Source organism: Pseudophryne corroboree, chromosome 6 (assembly GCF_028390025.1).
Source record: "Pseudophryne corroboree isolate aPseCor3 chromosome 6, aPseCor3.hap2, whole genome shotgun sequence".
NCBI lineage: Eukaryota > Metazoa > Chordata > Amphibia > Anura > Myobatrachidae > Pseudophryne > Pseudophryne corroboree.
Window position 1 is genome coordinate 639,317,724 of NC_086449.1, and position 19,401 is coordinate 639,337,124.

Below are 19,401 nucleotides of genomic sequence, written 5' to 3' on the forward strand. Positions count from 1 at the left end.
GTATTTTTTTTTATCAATGCATACATTATACTTGCTTACCTTAATGAATTCCACTCCAGGCGATGCCAGAGGGGAGAAGCAGGTGGGCGGCTCTATCTATCTATCTATCTATCTATCTATCTATCTATCTATCTATCTAATATTTATTTAAAAAATGAAACTGAAGTTTTACAGCAAGCTATGTTTATTTATCTTTCGTTGTTGTTCTGTTAAAAGAAATTGTTACTTTACTGCCTAATTTTCTCTCTGTGGACTTCATTAACCCTGAGTTCTACATTTTACTTTTCAGCAATCCCTGAAGGAACGGCACAGCCTTCTGTCCAGGCAGAGAGAGGATGCAAAAGATTTAAAGGACAACCTGGACCGCAGAGAACAAGTGGTCATTGGAATACTGGCCAAATACCTAAGCGAGGCCCAACTCGAGGACTACAAGCACTTTGTTAGGTTGAAGACCTCATTCTTGATTGAGTTGAAAGACCTGGAAGAGAAGATTAAATTTCACGAGGAACAGTTGGAAAGTCTTTCTAACAGCATTCCTCCTTAATCAGCCAGTAGAAGGCGGAGACGCATTCTTACTACTGTTCCATGCCATGACGGCAGAGTCCTCTGGGCTTTGAGATTTTAAAATGTGTTAGTGTTGATTATGCTGCTGCTAAGACATAACAGGATTAATTTCCATGATCCCGTACGTAGGTGGTACTTGCTGAGAGCCTTTGTGACAGTGTTAATCGTGCAAGAAAGAAATCTATTGGACTGGTAGACCGAGGAGGGTGAAATTTCCATGAATAAAACTGTGTGCCTTTTTTGGATAAGTTATCAATGTTTTGTCCTTTTATCAATGTTATTATAAATGATAGTGTCCATGTCATTTGGTTTCCTGGTTGACATAATTATTTCAATAAAATATATATATATATATATTTCTGATCATGTTGTCTTGCAGATAGTTTGTGTTGTTTGAACATACTGTAAGATGTCTGGAGTCTTACCCATCTGTCTGTGAGTGGTATTAGCTGTTATGTTAGGAAACCTGTATTTAGGCTTACATTTAGCATGTTAGTGCACTGCGGCTGGTCATGTTACACATTTATTGGGTTTTCTGTTTACAAATAAATCCTTTTAAGCTGCCATACCGCTGATAACATCTGTTGTATCCAGGCCACGGACATTTATTTTTTTGCCACACACAAGGAACAATTAGGTTTCAAAGAGTGAGGGCCACACATACAGCTGGTCATATTGCCTTCTAATTCTTCAGAATAAAGTTCTGCTGTATTTTACTGTGCATGGAAAACCCTGGGGGCAGATGTACCAAGCCTTGGAGAGTGATAAAGTGGAGAGAGAAAAACTACCAACCAATCAGTTCCTAATAGTCATTTTTGAAAGATGGCAGGAGCTGATTGGCTGGTACTTTATCTCTCTCCACTTTATCACTCGTCAAGGCTTAGTGTATCTCCCCTCTGTGTTGTAGAGTTTAGTGTCATTTGCTGTTGTTGTACAGCGGCTTGGGAGAGTGAAGCGCAAGTGAGTAAAGGCATTTCACATAGAGTATAATAATATAATTTTAATTACCTACCGGTAAATCCTTTTCTCGTACTCCATAGAGAATGCTGGGGTCCAATTTAGTACCATGGGGTATAGATGGGTCCTTTGGGAGCCACTGGCACTTTAAGAGTTTAATAGTGTGGGCTGGCCCCTCCCTCTATGCCACTCCTACCAGACTCAGTCTAGAAACTGTGCCCGAGGAGACGGACATACTTCGAGAGAAGGAAATACACAGATCGTGAAATTCACACCAGCTCACACAAAACAAAAAGGAAAGCCAAGCTAACCAACTTGGAACAATTTAGCAATTGGTTGACAATATTGTCATTTGATTACCAGTTATAGTTGTATCAATTAGGTGTTATTCACCTTAATATTTGGCTACAGTTTATTTTATTTGTACATGGTACATATGTAATAAATAATTACTATATTTTTTTAGTATATTGTATTTTCAATTTATTAAACTGGTTCTTTAGCGCGGCCCTTTTTAACAATTGTATACTGTTCTATTCGTGAAGCTGAGACAGAAAAGCTTCTAGGGTTAGATGCAACAGAACCGTTTACTAACCATATGGTTTTTTAGATGACCGTAGTTTAAAAGAATCTATACATCAACCCGCGCCGTCAGGTACATATTGTTTCTGCAACAATTCAGCAACGTCTGAGCCAACAATACTGAACCAAGTAACTATGCAGGAATACGAAGCACTGGGCGGATGCCCAGCATCCTCTATGGACTACGAAAAAAGGATTTACCGGTAGGTAATTAAAATCCTATTTTCTCTGGCTGGGTCCACAGGATTATCCACAGGATAACATTGGGATATTGTCGAGCGACAGCGAAAATGGCACCAACACGGTCACGAGCTTTCTGGCCTCCCAGGATGCATTGGGGCCTCCACTATATAGTCCCGCCCACTGACTCAGTCAGATCATTTTTTTGCTTGGTGCGGCAGGAAGCCGCATGGTCACAGGGCTGCTGTGAAAGCAGCCTTAAGTTTTCATTAATTTATTTTTATAGACTTACTGTTTTGGTTTTTGAGCGACTTCTCTTAGCAGCGTCTTAAACGCATATTAGAAAGGGTCGCTCCAACAACTCCCCACCGAGTCGCAACAACGCTTACCTCAGCGGTACAGTGCTGTCTCGACGGGCGTCTGTGTCGGATGTTCTAGCAGGTCCAGCAGACGTTACCAGGCTGTGCCCGGAGCATGGGGAGACGGTGAGTCTATGGACTTCCTCTTACTAGAGGGGTCAGGACACAGCTACACTGATTTGGTGGAGACTACAAACAGTGTGTTGATGCGCCGAACATCCCGGTGTGACAGCGCTACGCTCTGGGGATCATAGGCGCCAGGACTAGGTGAGGCCGCGATCCTGGGAGTTTAAGTCAACAGGGGGTTTCAGACGCTCTCCTGGCTGTCCCTCCTCCGAGTTCATGGCCAGTTCCCGCGTGTCTCTCGTTTCATGAACTGAATGACCTCACTTCCGGCTCAGACGCTACCACGAGGGTACTCGGTCGCAGCTTAGATGCTGCGGTTGTGTACACTGGATATAAACCCGCCCAGACCGAGTCGCAGGCCTTCAGCGTCTGCATGCACGTGGAGTCGCTCACCGTCCGTGTCCGTTGGTGAGCGTCCGTGTCCGATATCAGTTACCAAGAGCGGCAGTGTACACCAGTAGCGTCTGAATCCACTCAACGTCTTACGAGCGTCTTTGCTTGGATATGGAAGTGTGGTGAGTCTCCCTGTATCCCGCTCTCTGGAGGCAGGGTATACAGTACTAAAAATTCCTTTCTACTCTTTAGTATGCATTGTTAATTTTTAGTACCTATTGCATATGAGACCTGTATATTACTGTGTTTTCTGCATGTTATGTTGAAAAAAAAAAAAAAGAACCAGTTAAACAGAAGAACAATTTTCCTACTTATGTTTACTTATGTTTACTTATGGAGGTTGTATTCTCATATGACAATGTCTAATGTTTTAACATGTGACTGACTGCTAGTATGCGTGCTGACTTTTCTGTGTAATGTCAGTCCTGTTCTGACCCTCAAATCAGGTGCACTGTGTTCAGATTGATTTCACCTCTATATACTGATTATAGGGTGTTTTTCAGTCACAAAATTGTGTAGTCAATATCAGAAAAAATGTCTGTGAGCGGCAAAAGTGATGAGGAGAATTTGTCAAGCACTCCCATAGCCCTAACATGCTTATCTTGTAAGTCAGGGGTAATTGATATGAATCAATTGGTCACTTATGAGGGTTTGTGTGCGAACTGTTTTGCTTTTCAGCGAAGTAAAAAACAGGAGTTCGTTCAACCTCCAGTAGAGCCACCATGGAATATGTTCGCAAAGACTTGTCTTCAATAGCGGACAGGTTAGCTCCGGTAGCACCACCTCAAGGGTTAGGGTACACTATGAACCCATACATGCAGCTCCCTTCCTATGGTTTGGTTCCAGTAGCTTCTACAAGCAACCAAGGGGCAGGTAAGACTAAGACAGATACGTCTGTATGGCAGACTACACAAGAGGATACATCAGATGATGATGCGGAAACAATAGAGTCAACTCCGTATGATGATCAGTCGCAGAGCTTTAGTTCAGAAGATGTAGCTGAACTCATTAATGCAGTGAAGGCTGTGCTTTCTCTGGAAGAACCAGCCAAGACAGCGTTAAAAGCAAAAGCACCTGTATTCAAACGAACAAGGTCAGTGAAGGCTGAATTTCCAGCGTCAGATGAGTTGACGGAAATGATTGATGAGTCTTGGGCAGTGCCCAGTAAGAAGTATAAGATTCCTAAGAGATGGGATTCTTATTATCCATTTCCTGCTGGAGATTGTTCGAAGAGAGAAGTTCCTCCAAAAGTAGATGCACATGTTCTGCTACTCGTGCATAAATCTGCTTTACCACTGTCATCTACCTCTTTGAATGATGTCACAGACAGAAGGGTAGAGAGCCTATTGAAAAATATTTTTTCTCTTGTAGATGCAGTGGTAAGACCTGCTATGGCTTCGGCCTGGGTAGCAAAGGCAATGGGCGAATGGATAGAGGAACTAGAGAATGACATCCCCTCTCCTACTAGGGAGCAAGAGGATCGTCTTTGCCGTTTAAGACAATCTGCCCAGTATTTAGAAGAAGCAGCTATTGATGTTGGCACTGTTGCTTCTAAAGCTTCAGCCCTGGCAGTAGTCGCTCGCAGAGCAGTTTGGCTACGGACCTGGAAGGCAGATGCGGAGTCCAAGAAAGAATTGGAAGCATTGCCTTTCGTGGGTAATATATTATTTGGAAAACCTTTATCGGATATCCTAGAGTCAGAGGCTGAATCGAAAAAGGTCAGATTTCCGGCTACCTATAACCCTAAGTCCAAGGGTTTAAAGTTTCGCTCATTTCGCTGGCAAAGCAAAGCGAAAGCTAAAGAGGAGCCTAAACAACCCCAGTTTAAATCCAGGGGTAGGAAGCAGTGGGCTAGCAAAAAGCCAGCTTCCAAACCTGAACAGAAACCCTCAGCCTGAAGAGACGGGCCTCCGCCTGGAGGATTCCAGGGTTGGGGGCCGACTCCTGCAATTTGCACACATATGGCAACAGTCAACAGCAGATGCCTGGGTGCAGAAGGTAGTATCTCAGGGGTATGGGTTCTCATTCAGGAGGCAGCCTCCTCAAAGATTTTTTTGCACCAGCCCATCTCGTATAGAGTCGAAGGCCAATGCCCTGCAAGAAGCAGTCCAAAAATTACTGCAGTCAGGTGTGATTGTCCCAGTACCTCCATCACAAAAGGGACAGGGGTATTACTTCAATCTGTTTCTAATCCAGAAACCAAATGGGTCATATCGACCAATTCTAAATCTGAAGATGTTGAACAACTACATATGGATCCCAAAGTTCCACATGGAGACGTTACGCTCCATAATGTTGGCTATGGAACCGGGAGACTATATGGTATCTCTGGATGTATGGGATGCTTACCTGCATGTGCCTATAGCACTATCACATCAGTGTTACCTCAGGTTTGCCATCCTCAAGGAACACTTCCAGTTCCAAGCTCTGCCCTTCGGGCTAGCTACAGCACCCAGGGTGGTTTACCAAGATCATGGTGGTTATGGCAGCTTGTCTGCGCAAGCAAGGGATAAGAATATTCCCATACCTAGACGACCTATTAATCTTAGCATAGTCGCAAGATTTACTGTTGAGCCATCTCCAACAGACGATAGTTTGTTTACAGAGACACGGGTGGCTCATAAATTGAGAGAAGTCGTCCCTGAATCCGTCACAGCGGATGGTTCATTTGGGAGCCATATTGGATTCAGACCTACAGAGAGTTCTCTTACCAGAGAAAAAAATAGTCAAGGTGCAGGTCATGGCTCAGGAAGCGTTGCAAGCCCAGACAATGTCAGTCCATGCAGCAATGCGACTGTTGGGTCTGATGGTATCAACGTTCGACATGGTGGAATATGCGCAATTCCACTCCAGACCGTTGCAGCATCTCATTTTGACCAAATGGAACGGAAATCATCAAACAATTAAGAAGCAGATGATAAAGATTCCAGTATATGTAAAAAGGTCTCTAGCATGGTGGCTACATTTAAACAAGGGGAGACCCTTTTGGATAAGAGTGGCAAGTCCTGACAACAGATGCCAGCCTGCAAGGCTGGGGGGCGGTACTCGGAAGCCTATGGTTCCAGGGAAAATGGACCGCAAGGGAAAGTCGCCTGCCGATAAATCTGTTAGAAATAAGAGCCATTTACTTGGCTCTGGTTCAGGCAAAGGACAATCTACAAGAAGACCAGTCCAGATCCGCTCAGACAATGCGACGGCAGTAGCATACCTCAATCATCAAGGAGGAACTCACAGCAAGAGTCTGATGGAGGAAGTAACTCCCATTCTAAAATGGGCGGAACTCCATCTCCCGGCATTGTCAGCAGTATTTGTCCCGGGTGTACTAAATTGGGAAGCGGATTTTCTCAGTCGGCACACCATTCAGGAAACCAAATGGGCACTACACCCAGAAGTGTTTCAGACACTGGTGAACAGATGGGGTCTACCAGAGATAGATCTTATGGCGTCTCGTCTAAACAACAAAGTTCCGAGGTACGGATCAAGAACAAGGGACCCAGGAGCGGTCCTGGTAGATGCACTGTCAGTAGAATGGAGGTTTCAGCTGGCGTATCTGTTCCCTCCAATATCTCTGTTACCCAGAGTAGTGAGAAAGATAAAACAGGCAAAAGGAGCAATCATTCTAATAGCTCCAGCTTGGCCAAGAAGGCATTGGTACACAGATCTGTTGAGAATGTCCGTGGAGGCACCGATACTGCTCCCTCAACGTCCAGACCTGTTAATGCAGGGTCCTTGTTGTCACAGTCATCTGGATCGCCTGTCTTTGACGGAGTGGCTGTTGAAACCTCGATCTTAGAGGCTAAAGGATTTTCAAAGCAAGTAATCCAAACCATGCTTAAAGCAAGAAAGCCTTCTTCGGCCCGTGTATATCATAGAATATGGCAAGCCTATATTCATTGGTGTTCTGGAAAAAATTACAATCCAAGATCTTTTAAAGTAGCTAGAATTTTGGATTTCCTGCAGGCAGGATTGGATAAAGGGTTGAAGGTTGCTTCCTTGAGGGTGCAAGTCTCAGCATTGACTGTATGGTTTCAGCAGAAGACTGCTGACCTACAGGATGTACGTACGTTTTTCCAAGGAGTAGTACATATTCAACCTCCATTTGTTCCTCCTGCAGCTCCCTGGGATTTGAATTTAGTTCTTAAATTTCTCCAGGGTCCTTTGTTTGAACCACTTGAGAGAACAGATCTTAAGTGGTTAACACATATGGCAACAGTCAACAGCAGATGCCTGGGTGCAGAAGGTAGTATCTCAGGGGTATGGGTTCCCATTCAGGAGGCAGCCTCCTCAAAGATTTTTTTGCACCAGCCCATCTCGTATAGAGTCGAAGGCCAATGCCCTGCAAGAAGCAGTCCAAAAATTACTGCAGTCAGGTGTGATTGTCCCAGTACCTCCATCACAAAAGGGACAGGGGTATTACTTCAATCTGTTTCTAATCCAGAAACCAAATGGGTCATATCGACCAATTCTAAATCTGAAGATGTTGAACAACTACATATGGATCCCAAAGTTCCACATGGAGACGTTACGCTCCATAATGTTGGCTATGGAACCGGGAGACTATATGGTATCTCTGGATGTACGGGATGCTTACCTGCATGTGCCTATAGCACAGGGGTGTCAAACTCAAATTCATCGGGGGCCGCATCAGCAGTTTGGTCCCCATCAAAGGGCCGGTTGTATCTGTAGGTCTATCCAAAATTTACCGCTCCACCTGCCTTATATGTGCCCAGCCATCTGCCCCCTTTTAAAGTGCCCAGCCATGTGCCCCCTTTTATAGTGCCCAGCCATGTGCCCCCTTTTATAGTGCACAGGTCCCCATTTTACACATTGCGGCAGGCACAGGTCCCCATTTTACACATTGCGGCAGGCACAGGTCCCCATTTTACACATAGCGGCAGGTACAGGTCCCCATTTTACACATTGTGGCAGGCACAGGTCCCCATTTTACACATAGCGGCAGGTACAGGTCCCCATTTTACACATTGTGGCAGGCACAGGTCCCCATTTTACACATTGTGGCAGGCACAGGTCCCCATTTTACACATTGCGGCAGGCACAGGTCCCCATTTTACACATAGCGGCAGGTACAGGTCCCCATTTTACACATTGTGGCAGGCACAGGTCCCCATTTTACACATTGTGGCAGGCACAGGTCCCCATTTTACACATTGTGGCAGGCACAGGTCCCCATTTTACACATAGCGGCAGGTACAGGTCCCCATTTTACACATTGTGGCAGGCACAGGTCCCCATTTTACACATAGCGGCAGGTACAGGTCCCCATTTTACACATTGTGGCAGGCACAGGTCCCCATTTTACACATTGTGGCAGGCACAGGTCCCCATTTTACACATTGTGGCAGGCACAGGTCCCCATTTTACACATAGCGGCAGGTACAGGTCCCCATTTTACACATTGTGGCAGGCACAGGTCCCCATTTTACACATTGTGGCAGGCACAGGTCCCCATTTTACACATTGTGGCAGGCACAGGTCCCCATTTTACACATAGCGGCAGGTACAGGTCCCCATTTTACACATTGTGGCAGGCACAGGTCCCCATTTTACACATAGCGGCAGGTACAGGTCCCCATTTTACACATTGTGGCAGGCACAGGTCCCCATTTTACACATTGTGGCAGGCACAGGTCCCCATTTTACACATTGTGGCAGGCACAGGTCCCCATTTTACACATTGCGGCAGGTGGTGGAAGGAGGGAGAGAGAGAGAAAGAGAGGAAGGGAGAGGGGCTGACTTACATTTGAAGCGGTTCTCGCCGCTCTTCAGCCGCCTCTCCCTCCTCGTCTGCGCGGCTCCCTTCTCCCTCCTCCGACGGGGTTTCGTTGAATGACGCGTTTGCGCCGTGACGTCACGACGCAATCGCGTCATTCCGCGAAACCCCGCCCCCCCCGAGCTGGGCACTCGGGAGAAGGGGGTTTCATGGCGGCGGCACCGCGGGCCATCAGACGAGGTCTGGCGGGCCGGATTTGGCCCGCGGGCCTTGTCTTTGACACCCCTGCTATAGCACTATCACATCAGTGTTACCTCAGGTTTGCCATCCTCAAGGAACACTTCCAGTTCCAAGCTCTGCCCTTCGGGCTAGCTACAGCACCCAGGGTGGTTTACCAAGATCATGGTGGTTATGGCAGCTTGTCTGCGCAAGCAAGGGATAAGAATATTCCCATACCTAGATGACCTATTAATCTTAGCATAGTCGCAAGATTTACTGTTGAGCCATCTCCAACAGACGATAGTTTGTTTACAGAGACACGGGTGGCTCATAAATTGAGAGAAGTCGTCCCTGAATCCGTCACAGCGGATGGTTCATTTGGGAGCCATATTGGATTCAGACCTACAGAGAGTTCTCTTACCAGAGAAAAAAATAGTCAAGGTGCAGGTCATGGCTCAGGAAGCGTTGCAAGCCCAGACAATGTCAGTCCATGCAGCAATGCGACTGTTGGGTCTGATGGTATCAACGTTCGACATGGTGGAATATGCGCAATTCCACTCCAGACCGTTGCAGCATCTCATTTTGACCAAATGGAACGGAAATCATCAAACAATAAAGAAGCAGATGATAAAGATTCCAGTATATGTAAAAAGGTCTCTAGCATGGTGGCTACATTTAAACAAGGGGAGACCCTTTTAGATAAGAGTGGCAAGTCCTGACAACAGATGCCAGCCTGCAAGGCTGGGGGGCGGTACTCGGAAGCCTATGGTTCCAGGGAAAATGGACCGCAAGGGAAAGTCGCCTGCCGATAAATCTGTTAGAAATAAGAGCCATTTACTTGGCTGGTTCAGGCAAAGGACAATCTACAAGGAAGACCAGTCCAGATCCGCTCAGACAATGCGACGGCAGTAGCATACCTCAATCATCAAGGAGGAACTCACAGCAAGAGTCTGATGGAGGAAGTAACTCCCATTCTAAAATGGGCGGAACTCCATCTCCCGGCATTGTCAGCAGTATTTGTCCCGGGTGTACTAAATTGGGAAGCGGATTTTCTCAGTCGGCACACCATTCAGGAAACCAAATGGGCACTACACCCAGAAGTGTTTCAGACACTGGTGAACAGATGGGGTCTACCAGAGATAGATCTTATGGCGTCTCGTCTAAACAACAAAGTTCCGAGGTACGGATCAAGAACAAGGGACCCAGGAGCGGTCCTGGTAGATGCACTGTCAGTAGAATGGAGGTTTCAGCTGGCGTATCTGTTCCCTCCAATATCTCTGTTACCCAGAGTAGTGAGAAAGATAAAACAGGCAAAAGGAGCAATCATTCTAATAGCTCCAGCTTGGCCAAGAAGGCATTGGTACACAGATCTGTTGAGAATGTCCGTGGAGGCACCGATACTGCTCCCTCAACGTCCAGACCTGTTAATGCAGGGTCCTTGTTGTCACAGTCATCTGGATCGCCTGTCTTTGACGGAGTGGCTGTTGAAACCTCGATCTTAGAGGCTAAAGGATTTTCAAAGCAAGTAATCCAAACCATGCTTAAAGCAAGAAAGCCTTCTTCGGCCCGTGTATATCATAGAATATGGCAAGCCTATATTCATTGGTGTTCTGGAAAAAATTACAATCCGAGATCTTTTAAAGTAGCTAGAATTTTGGATTTCCTGCAGGCAGGATTGGATAAAGGGTTGAAGATTGCTTCCTTGAGGGTGCAAGTCTCAGCATTGACTGTATGGTTTCAGCAGAAGACTGCTGACCTACAGGATGTACGTACGTTTTTCCAAGGAGTAGTACATATTCAACCTCCATTTGTTCCTCCTGCAGCTCCCTGGGATTTGAATTTAGTTCTTAAATTTCTCCAGGGTCCTTTGTTTGAACCACTTGAGAGAACAGATCTTAAGTGGTTAACAGTTAAAGTTCTTTTTTTACTGGCAATGGCGTCAGCCAGAAGAGTGTCAGATTTGGGAGCATTATCATGTAAGTCTCCTTTCTTAAGTTTTTTTTTCCAGACAGAGCAGTTCTCAGAACGAGATCTAGCTATCTTCCAAAGGTGGTATCAAAATTTCACCTGAATGAAGAGATTATAGTCCCAGCTTTTCAGGTAACGGGACTATCTGTGGGAGAAGCGTCGCTGGACGTGGTCCGGGCTTTAAAAATCTACATAGATCGTACTAGTGCCATCAGGAAAACAGATTCCCTCTTCATCCTCTACGGATTCCATAGAAGAGGATGGCCTGCTAGTAAACAGACGCTGGCGAGATGGCTCCGAATGGTAATATCTGAAGCTTATTCTCATGCAGATCTCCCTATTCCGGCTAATGTCTCTGCACACTCTACACGTAAGGTAGGTCCTTCTTGGGCAGCACAACAGGGTGCATCAGCAGAACAGATATGTAGGGCAGCCACATGGTCTTCCATAAACACATTCATCAGACATTATGCCTTGGACACTTTTGCCTCTTATGACGCAGACTTCGGGCGGAAGGTCCTCCTGTGCAATCAGGAGCGTACCCACCACTAAAATGGCTTTAGGAATCCCAATGTTATCCTGTGGATAATCCTGTGGACCCAGCCAGAGAAATGACTGTTATGGTAAGAACTTACCGTTGATAACGTGATTTCTCTTATGTCCACAGGTATCCACAGGGATCCCACCCTGACGCATCTGATTTGAGGATCTAGACAATCACTAAACCTCTTCCCTCTTGTATGGAAGGGTGTGCATGTGTGTTCTTATCGCCTGTACACGTCTCTACCTAATGTTTCTGCCTAAAATCGCTGTGGAAAGAACTGATCTTACTGAGTTAGTGGGCGGGACTATATAGTGGAGGCCCCAATGCATCCTGGGAGGCCAGAAAGCTTGTGACCGTGTTGGTGCCATTTTCGCTGTCGCTCGACAATATCCCAATGTTATCCTGTGGATACCTGTGGACATAAGAGAAATCACGTTATCAACGGTAAGTTCTTACCATAACGTTCATTTCTCCTACGTCCTAGAGGATGCTGGAGGCCAATTTAGTACCATGGGGATGTACCAAAGCTCCCAGTACGGGAGGGCGAGTGCTGAGGGTCCTGCAGAACAGATTGACAAAACTTTAGGTCCTCAGAGGCCAAAGTATCGAACTTGTAGAACTTAGCAAACGTGTTCGACCCTGACCAAGTAGCTGCTCGGCAAAGCTGTAAAGCCGAGACACCCCGGGCAGCCGCCCAGAAAAAAACCCACCTTACGAGTACAGTGGGCCTGAACAGAATTTGGAATTGGCAATCCTGCCGTTGAATAAGCATGCTGGATAGTAAGTCTGATCCAGCGAGAAATCGTCTGCTTAGAAGCAGGACACCCAATCTTGTTGGGATCATAAAGGACAAATAGAGCGTCCGATTTCCTGTGACGAGAAGTTCTCTTCACATATATCTTCAAATCCCGCACAACATCCAAGGACTTTGAGCTAATTGAGGTGTCAGTAGCCACTGGCACCACAATAGGTTGGTTGATATGAAAAGCCGACACAACCTTTGGAAGAAATTGCTGACGCGTTCTGAGCTCAGCTCTATCCTCATGGAAAATCAAGTAGGGGCTCTTGTGCGACAATGCCCCCAATTCCGACACACGTCGTGCAGATGCCAATGACAACAGTGTGACCGCCTTCCAAGTAAGAAACTTTATACATCCACCTCCTGTAAAGGTTCGAACCAATCCGATTGCAGGAACTGCAGCACCACATTAAGATCCCAAGGCGCCGTAGGAGGCACAAAGGGTGGTTGGATGTGCAGAACTCCTTTCAAGAAAGTCTGAACCTCAGGGAGAGCAGCCAATTGTTTCTGGAAGAAAATGGACAAGGCCGAAATCTGGACTTTGATTGAGCCCAAGCATAGGCCCACATCCACGCCTGCTTGCAGAAAGAGGGGAAATGACCCAGTTGGTTGGATTCACACCAAGTGACATACTTTTTCCAAATCCGATGGTAATGTTTAGACGTTACCCCCTTCCTAGCTCGGATCAGAGTAGGAATAACCTTGTTCGGAATGCCCTTCCGAGCTAAGATCTGGCGATCAACCTCCATGCTGTCAAACGTAGCCGCAGTAAGTCTTGATAGGCGAACGGCTCCTGTTGTAGAAGGTCCTCGCAAAGAGGAAGAGGCCTCAGATCCTCCAGCAGTAATGCCAGAAGATCTGCGTACCAAGCCCTTCTTGGCCAGTCCGGAGCAATGAGGATCGCTGGAATTCCTGGTCTTTTTATTAGTTTGAGAACCCTTGGGATGAGTGGAAGTGGAGGGAACACATACACTGGCTGGAACACCCAAGGAGTCACCAGGGCGTCCACCGCCACTGCTTGTGGGTCTCGTGACCTGGAACAGTACCTCCGAAGCTTCTTGTTGAGGCGAGAGGCCATCATGTCTGTTTGAGGTACACCCCATCGGCTTGTTACCTCTGCGAACACCTCCTTGTGGAGGCCCCATTCTCCTGGATGGAGATTGTGTCTGCTGAGGAAGTCCGCTTCCCAGTTGTCCACTCCCGGAATGAAGATCTCCGACAGCACCAGTGCGTGCCTTTCTGCCCAGAGGAGGATTTTTGTTACCTCCGACATTACAGCTCTGCCCTTCGTACCGCCCTGCCTGTTTATGTAGGACACTGCTGTGACGTTGTCCGACCGAACCTGAATGGCTCAGTTTTGCAGAAGATGTGCTGCTTGGAGAAAGCCGTTGTATATGGCCCTTAGTTCCAGAATGTTTATTGGAAGGACAGATTCCTGACTGGGAATTTTTCCCCCTGGGTGACTGCTCCCCAACCTCTGAGGCTTGCATCCGTGGTTAGAAGAATCAAATTCTAAATCCCGAACCTGCGGCCCTCGAGCAGGTGAGAAGATTGCAGCCACCAGAGGAGTGAAATTCTGGCTTTCGGCGACAGGCGTATCCGCTAGTGCATGTGAAGATGTGATCCCGACCACTTGTCCAGTAGATCCAGCTGGAAGAACCTTGCATGGAATCTTCCGTACTGTAGAGCATCGTAGGAGGCTACCATCTTCCCTAGAAGGCGAATGCACTGATGAACCGATACCCGGGCTGGATGCAAGACATCCCGGACTATTGATTGGATCACCAACGCTTTCTCCAGTGGTAGAAACACCCTCTGCACTTCCATGTCGAGTATCATCCCCAGGAAGGGCAGTCTCCTTGTCAGTTACAAATGTGACTTTGGAGGGTTCAGGTCCACCCATGATCCTGGAGTAGTTGAGTTGAGAGTGCAATACTCTGCAACAGCCTCGCCTTGGAAGATGTTTTTCTCAGCAGATCGTCCAGATATGGAATAATGTTCACTCCCTGTTTGCGGAGGAGGAGTATCATCTCCGCCATGACCTTGGTGAACACCCTCGATGCTGTGGAGAGGCCGAATGGTAATGTCTGGAACTGATAGTGACAGTCCTGTAGTGCAAACCGTAGATAGGCCTGGTGAGGCGGCCAGAACGGAATGTGAAGGTATGCATCCTTGATATCCAGGGATACTAGGAATTCCCCCTACTCCAGACCTGTGATCACCGCTGTCAGAGACTCCATCTTGAATTGGAAAACCCTCAGGTAAGGGTTCAATGACTTCAGGTTCAAAATAGGCCTTACCGAACCGTCCAGTTTGGGTACCACAAACAGGTTTGAGTAATAACCTTTGGTTATTAGGTGAGGTGGAACTGGAACAATGACATTTGTTCATACCAATTTTTGAATGGCTTCCTGTAGGATAGCACTTTCTGTCAGCGAAACTGGTAAGCCTGATTTTGAAGAATCTGTGAGGTGGGAGTTCCTGAAACTCCAGTGTGTACCCCTGGGCAACAATATCTGTCACCCATGGATCCAGGCAAGATGACGCCCAGACGTGACTGAAATCTTTTAGTCTCATTCCCACCTGTCCGATCTCTAGGCTGAGAGGTCCACCGTCATGCTGAAGATTTTGAGGAAGCAGAAACTGGTTTCTGTTCCTGGGAACCTGTTGGAGCAGGTTTTCTGGACTTTCCCCGACCTCCTCTAAAGAAGGTGGGCGGCAGGTTGGATTTTTTACATTTAGCGATCCGAAAGGACTGCAGTGCAGGCGTAAGATAAGACTTCTAAGTCGGTGCAGCTGCGGAGGGAAGAAAGGCCGACTTACCCACAGTTACTGTGGATATGCACGCATCCAGGGCTTCCCCAAACAGGGCCGCATCCGCAGTCCATTGCCGTAGCCAGAGTCCTCTGCGTGCCGAGACTGCCATGGAAGTGGCCCTTGCATTAAGCAGGCCAATGTCCTTCATGGCCTCCACCATGAAATCTGCAGAATCCTGTATGTGACGTAAAAACAAGTCAATGTCACTCCTATCCATAGTATTTAAATGCTCAAGTAATGTGCCTGACCACTTTACTATAGCTTTAGAAATCCACGCCCAAGCAATAGTGGGCCTTAATGCCACGCCTGTAGCCGTGTATAGTGATTTGAGCATAGTCTCAATCTTGCGGTCAGCCGGTTCCTTTAAGGCGGTTGAACCGGGGACAGGTAAAACCACCTTTTTTGACAATCTAGATACAGAAGTGTCAACTATAGGTGGGTTTTCCCACTTTTTCCTGTCCTCTTCAGGGAAAGGAAAAGCTATGAGAATTCTTTTAGGAATCTGGAATTTTTTCTCTGGGTTTTCCCAGGACTTTTCCCTAGAAGCAGGGAAGGTAAGCGAGGATTTCTTATTTACTGTAAAATAAGATTCTTCTTCTTGCTCAGGCACTTTCTCAGAAATATGCAACACATCCCTAATTGCCAATCATCCATTGCACCCCTTTAGCAAGGGATGCATCTCCCCCCTTCATATCCCCATCACCATCCCCAGTAAGTATCAACTTGCATTATCTGGGCAAGTGTACGTTTTTGAGGGTATGTAGGTGGGTCAATAGTAGTAGGGGCTGAATACTTTAAGCCCTCCACAGATTTTTTCAAAACCTGCATCTCCCTTTCATTATGGGACATCCTAGTAGAAATCTGGGCTATCATTCCCCTTAAAGAATCCACCCATGGGGGTTCGGATTCAGAAGGCTGAGACAGTATATTACAGTCCTGAGTACATGGAATAGACTCCTCAGGAGAAGATAAACATTCTGCAGCACAGGACACAGAGTCCTTAGACATGGTAATGTGGGATATACACTTACACACACACAGGAAAATGTCAGACACAGTTTCCCTCAGAGTACCTTCAGAGAGACACAGAGTATACGGAACCAGCCACACAGCGCCCCTGTAGGCAATTATTATGATAAAAGCCCGGCGCTGACTAACTATCCTTAATATAGTAGTTAGCATTAATATAACACTTCCCCCCACCCCCACCCCCACCCCCACCCCCACCCCCACCCTGGTACCGTGAGGCAATGGAGTTATGTGGAGGGCAGCGCTCCCTGTCAGCATCCTTGCAGAGAGAATATGGTGCTGGTGAGTGCTGGATCCGCTCTGAGAGGAAGCCCCGCCCCCCAACATGGCGCGCGGCTTCCCGCACTATATGTTTAAACTGGCCTGAAGTTTCCTGAAGCTAACAGCGGGATTAGCCCCTGTTACCAGCGTGACCAGCGTAGGGTGATCCGCGCTGGCTCAGGACGCCCCTCACAGCGGGTGTGGTTCATCAAATCGACAGTGTCTAGGTCGACAATGTTTAGGTCGACCACTATAGGTCGACAGTCACTAGGTCGACATGGATGGAAGGTCGACAGGGTTTCTAGGTCGACGTGCTAGGTCGACAGGTCTAAAGGTCGACATGAGGATTTTTTTGTTTTTGTGTCGTTTTCTTCGTAGAGTGACCGGGATCCCAAATGAGTGCACCGCGTCCCCTCGCATGGCTCGCTTCGCTCGCCATGCTTCGGGCATGGTGCCTTCGCTCCGCTACCGCTTCGCTCGGCACACTTTACCGTTCCAATCGTAGTCCACGTGGATCGTTAAGTATGAAAAAATTCAAAAAAATAAATAAAATGTGAAAAACTCATGTCGACCTTTAGACCTGTCGACCTATCACATGTCGACCTTCCATCCATGTCGACCTAGTGACTGTCGACCTAAACATTGTCGTCCTAGACACTGTCGATCTTCAGACCGGATCCCCCCTCACAGCACCTACACAGAGTGTTGCTGAGCCTTCCTGGAGCGCAGCCTGTCAGTGCTGCACTCCCACCCTTGTGCAGCCATATCCGCCGTCGAACCGCTAACCGGGACGCCGGCGCTGTACTCACCACTCTTCTTTCTTCTGGCTCTGTTAGGGGGTGGCGGCCGTGCTGCGGGAGTGAGCGGTCGCCTCGTGGGCTTGCGATCATCACCCTCAGGAGCTCAGTGTCCTGTCAGCGGAGTAGAGAACCATTAACTCTTTAGGAAGTTGGTTCCTACTCTCCCCCTAAGTCCCACGAAGCAGGGAGGCTGTTGCCAGCAGCCTCCCTGTAACATAACTGACTCTAAAAATAAAAAAAAACTAAGAAAACTCCTAGGAGCACCCCTAGCTGTGACCGGCTTCTCCGGGCACATATTCTAAACTGAATCTGGTAGGAAGGGTATAGAGGGAGGGGCCAGCCCACACTATTAAATTCTTAAAGTGCCAGTGGCTCCCAAAGGACCCGTCTATACCCCATGGTACTAAATTGGACCCCAGCATCCTCTAGGACTTAAGAGAAATATAGGTATACAGCGCTAGTCAATTTCACTATGTGAATGTTTTTAATAAACAATTTAAAAATGAACATAAATCAACATGTAAAATGTATAGTTAAAAACAATCAGTTGACTTATTCCGATTGCTGGACTTGTAATATCCTCCACATAAAACAGCTCTCCTATTATGCGCGAATGTGGAAGTTCATATTCATAAATAAGGACAACCATTAAGTGATTTCCAAAGTAATACGTCAATTGCTATGACACTTTACCGATCTTGTATTCCAATGTGAGGATCCAATGAAGAGCTGAAATTACTGTAGTAAATTTTAGTTTACTGTGTGGAGCTACAAGCCCCAGCAAGCCCTGTTTGGGCATGCTAGTTCTTGTGGGACTACAAGTGCTAGCTTGCCCATGGCTATTTGAGCATTTTGGTGATGCATACCGCCAGCCAGTACCCACTGGAACCTATAGCGCCACACAGTAAAGACACTGACATGGTTAAAAAAATATATATTTTTTTTATAATACTGGGCAAATGATTGTTAATATTCTCTAAAGCCTTAGGGGTCTTCTTGTCTTCTGTCAACTAGTATTCTATACACTTAAAAGCTGCTTTGATATAGACCCCATGAATAAACACCATTGTATCAATAAAGTTCAATGATACATTTCTGCAATGAGCATCATCTCTAATGGCTGCCATGACTTGCTGAAACTTGTAGTTCCACACAGTAAAACTAATGTATTTCTTTTTTTTTTTTATAACAATTTTTATTCGGATATCCAGTTGTACAAAATCAAAGTATACATACCGTAGACTGATGAGATGTAAAATACATAACAGGGGTTACACGTCCAAATGTAAGATCACCAAAAAAGAGGCAACTATATCATTCCCTATATGAGACAATAAGTTGGGTATCATAACGTATCACAACTTTCTCAAAAAATCAAACCGATATCCTTTTATCATTTATAATAGAGTAAAAGAAGAAGACTAAGAAAAGAAGAGAAAGATTTCAAAGAGAGAGAGAAGACAAACAGAAGAGGAAGGGGTGGGGATATTCAAGTGTCGCAGTGGTCATATCTTAATCAATAGTCAGGTTTGTTGTCTGGTATAAATCCAGGAAAACTGCATGATACTCCCAATATATGTGTGGTGAAACCAAACAAAACCAAATAAATGTAAATCAAGTGAGAAATATATAGACCACAAGCTAAAGCTATCATATTTAGGATATTTTTCGTATCAATGCCCAAGATGTATTATCGAAGACCTTCATAATATAGTCATGTGACTCCTGAGGTAAAAAGTCTAAATAAAGATTCAATTTATTATAAAAGCGACTCACTCCTTTTTCTATATCATACATTGCTGTTTTTCGATCAAAATACAAAAAAGTTAGAAGATCAGTCTGTAGCAACGTAATTGTGGGGACTGACACTGAGATCCAGAGAGAAAGAATACGTTTTTTAGCCAACGTTACCAATAAGGTTAAAAAGGGGAGAACAGACTTATGCAGTAATGAGGGTACCCATCTGGAAAAATCCGACAGTAGATACATTTTCCAAGCAAAGGGTAATCTAACTTTCGTAACCTGTTGAATAAAATTATGAACCTTGTACCAAAACCTTTTCACCTTAGTAC

At 46.2% G+C, this 19,401-nt stretch overlaps 1 protein-coding gene across 3 annotated transcripts in view; it reads left to right on the forward strand.

Moving 5' to 3' along the window:
* The window catches only part of SHROOM1 (shroom family member 1), a 240,837-nt gene extending 221,741 nt beyond the window's left edge, over window positions 1-19,096 (forward strand). The window contains exon 8 of one of the 3 annotated variants that reach the window (XM_063928169.1): window positions 18,736-19,096. In XM_063928169.1, coding sequence (XP_063784239.1) covers window positions 18,736-18,852 — 117 coding nt within the window. In that variant the 3' untranslated portion in view covers window positions 18,853-19,096. Of the gene's footprint in view, window positions 1-289; window positions 1,332-18,735 lie in introns of those variants that run through there. The other 2 variants (XM_063928168.1, XM_063928167.1) reach the window with 2 other exon arrangements.
* Window positions 19,097-19,401: the final 305 nt, after the last annotated feature.